Source organism: Echinops telfairi, unplaced genomic scaffold (assembly GCF_000313985.2).
Source record: "Echinops telfairi isolate 266 unplaced genomic scaffold, ASM31398v2 ScPeMD7_7457;HRSCAF=8495, whole genome shotgun sequence".
In the NCBI taxonomy this organism is placed as follows: domain Eukaryota; kingdom Metazoa; phylum Chordata; class Mammalia; order Afrosoricida; family Tenrecidae; genus Echinops; species Echinops telfairi.
Window position 1 is genome coordinate 14,048,652 of NW_022111357.1, and position 9,383 is coordinate 14,058,034.

The window sequence follows — 9,383 nt, forward strand, 5'->3', positions numbered from 1 at the left end:
GCGTCTCCCGGGCACTTGTGTGAGATGTTCCAGCCAGAGCATCGGATCGGGCATCAGGATCAGGATCCCAAGGGTCCAAGAGCTAGTCTGGCCGTGTCGGCTGCTCCAGAGGGACTTGGACTTATTTAGACAAGTCACAGGGGACATCAGAAAACCACCTTCTCCATGGTGACCTTGTCCCCGGTGATGATGGAGGCTGTGCCTTCAGCCTGGGGACTTGATGGGTTTACTTGTCTTCAGCCCTTCACCACACTGGGCACCCAAGGATTGGTGTGTGCGCAGCCACCCGGGGGAAGGTTCACTCCCACTCCGCTGTGGTCATCTCTCTCCTCCTGCTTGCCCGGCTAGGACGCCCTCTCTGGTCCCTTATCATCTCTGACATGGACACCAAGCCCTCCCCATGGGGATCTGGGGAACGCGTTGAGTCAGGCCTTGCTTCTTGAGCCCGCAAAGCACGTGTCCCTGTGGCTGAGGCTGGTTCCCATACACGCCTGCCTCCTGCCACATTCACGCATCTCACACTCAGGGGTAGAGGACCAGTGTGAGAGGGTGTGACCCAGGTCACTATGCAGGGGTAGGCGTGGGTCCTGGGCTGAGCAGGGACAGGAGGTGCCTTGGAGAAGGGGAGAGAGCGTCGGGCGAGGGTGGGAGACCCTCTAAGCAGTGTGCAAGGAACACGCTGCCAGCTTTGGGGCCTGCCTTTCAGAACCGGGAGAAGTACCTGCTGCCCTTCCTGTCCCTGCAAGTCATGGACTTTCTCCTGTGTCTGCTCACCCTGCTGGGTTCCTACATTGAGCTGCCTGCCTACCTCAGGTTCTCCTCCAGGAGCCGGCCCGTGAGTACCCAGCCCAGCCGGGGAGTCCGGGGAGGTGGAAGGGGTCCAGGTCATCGTCATCCAGGCTGGGAGTCCTTAGTCCCAGCCAGCTCATGACCTCCAGCAAGTCCCAGAGCCTCTCCCAATCAGCCCCAGTTTCTGCACCTGTGCAACACACCTGCGACCACCTCTTCTTGACGTCTCCTCGCCGCCAGCATGGCAGGAGGAAGAGGCAGCGGAGGGTTTAGTACGTGGTCAATACCACCACTGCCCAGCTATCCTGATGCACAGCGACTCTGTGGGAGAAGCGTGTCCCATGGGACTGATGGCCGAGGCTGTGATCCTGGGAGTAGGCTCCACCTCTTTCCCCCCAGCCCCGTGGAGAGGCTGATGGGGTCCAACAGTCACTTCATAGCCCAGAACTTCACCTTGGCAGCGACGGTGTGAAGTGCCGGCTGCCAGTGGAAACCTTGGTGGTTCCAGCCCCTGATGGGAGACAGACCATGTCTCATGCTGTTGTGATACGTTAGATAGACTGGCACTGAGTGACAGCAGGCACAGCACACAGTCAGGGCTCCACACATGGCTGCTGAGTGTGACCTGGCCCTCTGGAGAGGCCGAGGCTATTGGCTGGCCCTGGTCAGTAAGCGAGTTGAAGGAAGGGCATGAAGGAGATTACAGGCAGTGGTGAGCATCCACAGGGAGTTACAAACTACCAGTCCACAGTTCAGGCCCGACTATTGTCCTCGGTGGGACGGTGGGACCCTTTGTGGGAGACCCTTGTTCTAGTCCTAGGTCTGCACCAGGCTTGGGGTGAACCAGCATGAGAGGACCCACTCAGTGGGGGAAGGGGGATGCTTACTGAGCTTACTCATTCATCAGCAGTGAGCAACATCAGTTTCCCTTCACACCAAATGGAGATCTGGTGGGGTTGTGGTTACTCGTTGGCCTGCGATCTGCATGGTTGGCGGTTCAAAACCACCAGCAGCATGCTACTCCTGTAAACAGTGACGGTTTTGGAAACCCACAGCGGGTTGCTATGCGTCAGCACTGACTTGTTGGCAGTGAGTGAGCATCACACCAAAGATTCTGCTTCTAGGCAGATGCTTCAGGCGTCTGTCTCTCTCCCAGCACCCCTCTACCCCGTCCCCCCAGCACCTTCCTACAGAGTCAAAGCCTCCTTTCAAACTGCAGCCCCTGACGGGGACCGAGCTCTGAGTCAGCAAGACGAGCCGGCTGACATGCTCACCTTGCTCAGCCCCGGGTGTGAACACCTTCTCTCTGCACCTCGGTTTCTCTTTGTGCAGTTGAGGCTGACCTGGTGAGGGGCTAACTTGCCCTCTAGCTGAGGACCTACTGTGTGCCGCCATCTCCAACCCAAACACCAAACTCACTGCCATCCAGTCGATACTGACTTGCGGTGCCCTTATGGGGCAGAGTAGAACTACCCTGTGGGTTTCAGAGACAAACTGTTTGACAGGAGTAGAAAGCCTGCCTTTCTTGACCTTCGGATCACAGCCAACAGGGAACCACTTTGCCATCAGGGCTCCTCACTGGCCCTCTGGTGGGCTAATTGTTGGCCTTTCTTCTTCCTCTTCCTCTCTGTCCTCCCAAGGGCCCTTCCAAGGTCCCGCTGATGACCCTGCAGCTGTTGGACTTCTGCCTGAGCATCATGACCCTCTGCAGCTCCTACATGGAAGTGCCCACCTATCTCAACTTCAAGTCCATGAACCACATGGTGAGTCCGGCCCAGCTCTGCTCTGGCTCCCTGCTGTGTGGCCGGAGGCAAGGGACTGCACCGCTCTGTGGCCCAGTGCTTTAGGCCTGCTTCCCTGCAAGGGCAGCCTGGGAGGAGCATTCTTGTTTGTGTGATTTCCTGAAGGGGAGCTTCTTGGAAGAAGCTGGGAGGGGGCTGTTCAGAGGAAGGAGGAAGCTGGGCCCAGGTGAGGAGCAGCTGTCCAGATGGGTTCTGGCTAGGGCCCTGCAGGTGAATTGCACGGCAGAAATCACAGGGGTCTTTAAGCGTAGTGCCACAAATAGCCCCATGCCTAGCAGTTTGAGACAGCCCACCTGCATGGCCTCACTGGCCACTGAGGATCACGGACTTGGAAGCTGGGTTGCTCTGCGTTGGGCTTCTGTAGAGGTTGGTTGTTCTTAGGGGCCATGGAGTTGACCCTGGCCCCTAGGGATCCTCTGCACAATGGAACAAAACACTGCCCACTCCTACAGCATCCTCACAACCGTTCTGTTTGAGTCCCTGCCGCAGCCACGGTGTCAATGGTCCATCTCCTCCAGGGCCTCCTCTGTTTTGTTGCCCATCTACCCAGCATGATGCCCTTCCCAGGGGACTGAGCTCACTGGACATGTTCAGAGGACATGAGAGGAAGCCTTGCCACCCTCGAGTCTCAGGAGCCTCACAGCCTTGGCAGCACACCAGGGCAGCCCCACTCTGCCCTACGGAGTCCATATGAGTCAGAATTGACCCAGCGGCACTGGGTTTGAGTTCTGAGGTCAACCAAGTGCACAGGTGTGACCCACTGGCCACCGACACACACGGGCCCAGTCAAGAGCACCTGGATGGAGAATCAACGTTATCCGCGTCACCTGTTTTCCTTACCAGTCAAGTGGGGCTAGCACTAGCACCCTGCTTCCAAAGGCCGCTGTGACTATCAGTCAAAGCATGAAATATGCCCACTGAGCTGCGGGGTGGGGGGGGGCAGTTGGGCAAGTAGCGGGTGTGCTGGTCCCTGTGACTGGAGGAACTGACGCTGCCCTGAATCTGTTGCAGAATTATCTCCCCAGCCAGGAGGGATTGACTCATAGTCAGTTTGTCAAAATGATGATCATCTTCTCGATCGCCTTCATCACGGTCCTCGTCCTAAAGGTGAGTGGGCTCAGCTTACCCCGGGGCTAGGCTCCCAGAGGGGTGGCTGAGGCCATGCGGTTAGAGGGCAGGGAGGTGTGTCCTCTGCTGCTCCCCTCCTGCTTTTAATGCCCCCCCTCAACCTCCCCCCCCCCCCCCCACCCCACACCTATTGAGGACCCCCTGGGACATCCTGCCTAGAGAGAGCACGTCTCCCAAGGCTTCCCACGCTCAGGTGTTGGGACTTAATGAATGACCCGAGAAGTCTCACCCAGGCACAGGACAATGCGTTGTCTGAAATTTGAATCGGGCAGACTTGGGTTTGAATCCCAGCTCAGCCTCAGGAACTGTGTTGCTGGTTCTCAAAGTCCCTTCTCCCTGAGCCTCACGTCTCACCTGTAAAATGAGCACAGTAGTCTTGCTTTGACCATGTCATATGTTTAATGCGTTTCAGGCCCCCACATGTAGATGGGAGCTGAGGCTGTGTTCAGAGAGGTTTGGTGATGAGAAGGAGGGTGGGGCGGGTCTTCTGCCCCTCTGGGGCGGTCAGGGAGGGCTGGCCTTCTCAGCCTGCCGGGTGGAGGTACAGGGAAGCATTGCTGACATGAGGAGTTACAGGGACTCCTTGTGAGGTGGCTCTAGGGGTGCGTGATCTGTCTCTAAATACCCAGAGATCTTTCCTGGGGAGTAGGGGGATTCTGTGGGACCCAGAGGCCAACCCAGGACTGTGAACTCAGGGAGCCTGAAGCCAACAGAAGGAAGTGCTTTGAGATGAGTTCTTTCCTGATGAGGAAAGTACCACGGGCCGCTGCGGCGGTGCCGCTGGAAGACACAGAGGAACAGCCCGCAGACAGAAGCCTGTCATTCACAGCCCCTCGGGGACGTCACTGCTGGCGGGTGACCTTCCTTCCAGCCTGGCCATCCGAAGGTGCCCTGAAAGAAAGGCCTGGAATTCTGCTTCCAGAAGACCCTGGGAGGCCGTGGGAGCACGGTTCCTAGGCAGCACATGGGGTGACCATGAGTTGCAACAGACTCAATGGCAAAGGAACAGAGGACCTTGGCCATGACCAGGGAGGCCCTGCCAGGCCCAGATGGGATGGCAGGGCAGCCTCCACCCCAAACACGAGAGGAAACCTGAATAGCAGCAAGTGGGGTGAACTGTGCCCTGCTCCCTGCACCCACCCCCACCCTGCGCCTGCCCTGGGGGCCGGGGAGGAGGGTCGGCAAAGCACAGCCTGACCGGGGCCTTTTCTCTAGGTCTACATGTTCAAGTGTGTGTGGAGGTGCTACAGGCTCTTGAAGCTCACGAACTTGGCCGAGGAGAGGAACAGCTCCAAGGTGCTTCCGAAGGTGAGCCTGGCCAGGGCCCAGCTCTGTCAGTTGCTTCCTGAGGGACCTGGGCAGAGTCTCTCCCCATCCCGTGGGCCTCCGTTTCTCCACGTGTAAGAGGAGGGCTGGTCCAGAACGACCATGGAGACCCGAGGAGCTCCGAGAGGCTCCGGGGGTATCCGTTCATTGGGTACCAACGGCCTCTGACTCCTGGTCAGCCTAGGTGCAGCCTGGGGCTGCAGGGAGAAGGAGGCCGCCGCCCCCAGTGTAGAGCACGCAGGGGCCAGCGTGCAGAGACCCAGTCGCCCTGGGCATGCAGCGCAGGGGCTGTGAGCACAGAGTGCCTGGCCATGCCCACGATTCATCAGTGCTTCCCTAAGTGGGCAGGAGTGGGAATGATCCAGGGGGCTACCGAAGCAGACACCTACACCTTGTCCTGGATCGAGTGGGTATGCTACGGACACCTTTGGTTTCCGTTTTCCTGAAAAGGGGGAAGTAGGCCAAATCAGTTTCAGAGAGTCCTTCAGTCAGTGCAGGCTAGCTGGGAAAGGGAAGGGAGGCCTACGTGGCACCGAGGCTGGATTCGAAGATTAGGTTGGCTAAGGGATGGGACAAGGGTGCACTTGGGTTTAATACCTGACGCCTTACTTCCCTCATCTGCCACATGGAGACTGGATTCGTCAAGACTTTGAGTGACCTTGGCAAAAACACTCACCCTGGCTTAAGCAAAATTGGGACTTAATGGAGTTCAAAATCCACCATAGGTCTGGCCTTGGGTCTAGTCAAGTTCAGACTCCAGGGCCTGATTGGGTTCTCTCCACCTTTGGGCTCCAGTTTCTCTGTGTGGGCGCCACAGTCATGCAGCCCTTCTCTCATGGCCGCAAAGTGGCTGCCAAAGCCACCCGGCCGACATCCATCCTCTGAGGAGCCCAGTAGGAAGCCACAGTTCCAGGAGCATGTGCGGTTGGCTTCCTTTGCGTCACTCTCTCGCATGCCCATCTTCAAAGCAAGGACTAGAGCCACAGAGATGGGCCAGGGCCAGGGCCAGGTCACACGTCCACCCTCGGGAATTGAGGGAGAGGACCCATTCTCTGGAATCCCTGTGTTTTCCCAAGGGTAAAGAGGAGCAATCAAAACCCGGGGGCACTTCAGGAGGGATAGTCACCAGCAAGCCTATCCCCACAGAGACACAGACTGCATTTGACTCAAATGTGCAAATAGTGACATTCGTGGCAAGTCCCGAGTACCTGCTGGACATCAGGGTACCTGTCGGAGGGGGCGCTTCAGCTCCCTGGCCCCGGGGTGGGAGGTGGATCTTTCTTGCTCACCCTTAGTCCTTGTCACTCTGTCTCTCTCAGGTGGTCCTGCCATCCTATGAGGAAGCCGTGTCTCTGCCGTTCAAAGCTCCGGAGGGGGGTCCAGCACCGCCCCCCTACTCGGAGGTGTGATCGACAGGCCCCAGCCCCGGTGCTGGGAGGGGTGGAGCCGCCTCGTAATCTGCTTCTTTGCTTTGGTGGCCCCCGAGGCTGGGTGGACCACCCGGCCGACTTCAGGACAATCTGCTTGTGTCCCCCTCGCCGGCCTGCTCCTCCTGGGGGGCTGTGAGCTGCTCACAATTGGGTCGACCCTATTGGCTGAATGACTCTCTGGGGCGCCAAAAATCTCAGTCCAACAGCACTGGCCTTGTTCCCACCAGCAGCCCTGATGTGTGCTCCATCAATGGGGCATTCTAAATCCTGTATGTAGATCAGTCAAGCCAACACCCACCTGGACCGTTCAGGAACAGACTTTGGTCAAAGACCCATTGCCCAGTTTTGCAATTCGTTGTCAGTTCACACAGGATGATTTAGGTGCCTAATTGTAACTCGTCCCTCTAGTCTGTATATTTTATGTATAGGACGTGTATGTGTGTGTCGACACATACATGGATACAGGTATAGTAATTTCTTCAAATAGCTTGCTTCAACAGTGATCAACTCACCCAACCATCAGTCTGTTTAAAGCAGTCTAACAGATAAAATGCTGTTAAAAAAAAATCGAATGAACCTCCAAACCATTCATTCCAGTCCAACAACCTGCCCTATTCTGCTTAATTCAGTGCTTAGGAGTCACTGAATAATGGACAATTTCAAATGATAATTCATCCCCACGGCTGTGGATCCACCATACAATGGCTCTGTGCTAGGAACTGAGAGTTGTCTCCTCATAAAACTGTCATTTCAGACACCAACTGCTTGGCTAAGCGGTTGTCACCAGTAACAACCAAATGGTGGCCTGTGGAGTCACTCGGTGGGCAGTGGGCTCAGGAAAGCAGGTCCATTCCATCATGAACAACTCCACTGGCCAGGCCTCGGACTGCCACCCACCCAGGCCCAGGCATGTCGGTTCTGACCAATAGCACAGTGGTTCAACTGGAAATTGAGCCCGGAAATCAATCAAATCTGTTTGTTGGATGAAACCCATCGTTCAGCTCAGTCAAGATTGGCCAACCTCTTGTGGCCTCAGACCCAGCCACAGGGGCTTGTACTTGGCAGTGGGATTAAGAGGGGCTGAGCGCCTGTATCCCTGCTTCTGCCTGCTTCCTGATGGGCCTGACGGAGCTGACCCCGGGGACAGGACCATGGAGTCAGGCTCTCTGGTCCTTGGAGGTGTGCAGAGGGGGAGGGTCATGCAGTGGGATTCCTGCCAACACGCCCTGGGTACTTGCTTTGTGTGGGACAGGGATGACGTTTCAATAAAGCAGCAACAAGCTTCTCTCTTGCTGGTGTGATTCATGAAATATGGTTGTGGGCCTTCCGCCTCGGGCCCCCCCAGCACACACAGACACACCATGCCCAGGCAGTGGGCATCATGCCTGCGGATCTTCAGTCATGTGCCACACCGTCAGCCTGGTGTCTCCCAAATCAGGCGTGAGTGCCTGTGTTAGTCGGGGTTGACTAGAGAAATAAATCCAGAGGCGCTTATATGTGTAAGAGAGAACTTTACAGCAAAGAGTAATCATATATTAAGAAAACATCCCAGCCCAGCCCAGATCAAGTCTTTAAGTCTGATATTAACCCATATGTCCGATACCAATCTATAAATTCCTCTTTAGACTCATGCAGCCATGAGAGTGCAGCCTGCAGAGAGCCTAGGGTTAGCTTTGTCTCAGCACCATAGAGATCTCAGAACCTTGAATACCCTGCTGGGAGCCTGGACTCTACCCTGTGATGGGGGGAGCCTTGGGAGGGCTCTGGACAAGGGCATGGTGGAGCCCCTTGGTCTCTTAAGCAGGAAGAGACCAGAGGCAGGGATGCCTAAGAAGCCTGGTGGGAAAGGGAAGGGACCCAAGAAATGTCATCCTTCTGGCACTTTCTTGGGGACAGCAGACTCCTTTCCTTTGTTGGCTCTTCAGAGCATCCCCAAGTCATTGATTAAGCCTGCATTTAACAGAGATAGACAGGGATCGCCCATCCCCTCCACTGACACACAAAGGGAATCGAAGCCCCTCAAGAGACTTTCTTGAGGTCACACTGCAGTCAGGGATCGAACCAAGGGTCTCCTCGTCTGCTCCCAGAAGAGCCTGTTCGGAGGAGTGGGTCTGGAGCAGAGGCTACGGGAGGTGGGGGACCAAGGAACCCCTGAACACACAGCTGTGATGCCCCCATGCTGGCCTGGAGCCGAGGGGCGGGCTGACATGTATAGGGGGATTGTGCCCTGTGGTCAGGCGGGCTGGGAGGGGGCTGCCCAGGAGCAGGAAATAGTTGGGTTTGGGGAAGTCCAGCGCCTGGACCAGCCAAGCCAAGCGCCTGAGATGGGCTGGGCAGCCCCCTCGGTCCCTGTCAATGCCCCGTTTGAGCCTGAGACAGGGGTCCTTTGACTGGGGCTGTGTGGTTGGGACCCGCGGAGGGGCCTGTCGGAGCTGGGTGTCGGAAAGGAACTGGCTGCAAGGAAAAGGGGCCTGCGGAGGGCCGGGCAGGGGGTGCTGGCCGGACCGCTGTCTTTGGAAAGGAAGGGAGGGGGCAGAATCAGACTGGGGTGGTGAGCCGGGGCCCGTGACAGCACGGGGAAACAGCCCTGGGATGAACAGAGGCTTAACTGTGGTGGTCAGAGGGGTCAGCCGGCCAGCAGGCTCGTGTGGTCATTCCCCAGGGCAGTGACTGACTCCTATAGGCCCAATCAGTCTCTGCTTGGCCTCTGTCCCTACACTTGCTCTTAGGATCTCTTGAAGCCTTGTTTCACTCCATGTGTCCTGATTCTGGGGGAGGGAGAGGGTGTCGGGCGAGGTCTTGGGGGCACCAGGAAGCTTTTTGGCATCCAGGCCTCTGGACTTGGCTGTAGAACTGTAGGGCCTTGGAGCCGAGCAGCCTCAGAGGTTGCTAGTTCTGCCCCTCTGGC

General features: G+C 57.0%; 1 protein-coding gene across 2 annotated transcripts in view; it reads left to right on the forward strand.

The window, feature by feature from the left end:
* LAPTM5 (lysosomal protein transmembrane 5) overlaps positions 1–7,762 on the forward strand; it is a 31,818-nt gene extending 24,056 nt beyond the window's left edge. For both annotated transcript variants that reach the window (XM_004705039.2, XM_045299265.1), the window contains exons 4-8: positions 707–835; positions 2,430–2,552; positions 3,603–3,698; positions 4,935–5,027; positions 6,365–7,762. In XM_004705039.2, coding sequence (XP_004705096.1) covers positions 707–835; positions 2,430–2,552; positions 3,603–3,698; positions 4,935–5,027; positions 6,365–6,454 — 531 coding nt within the window. In that variant the 3' untranslated portion in view covers positions 6,455–7,762. The remainder of the gene's footprint in view (positions 1–706; positions 836–2,429; positions 2,553–3,602; positions 3,699–4,934; positions 5,028–6,364) is intronic.
* The last annotated feature ends 1,621 nt before the right edge of the window (positions 7,763–9,383 follow it).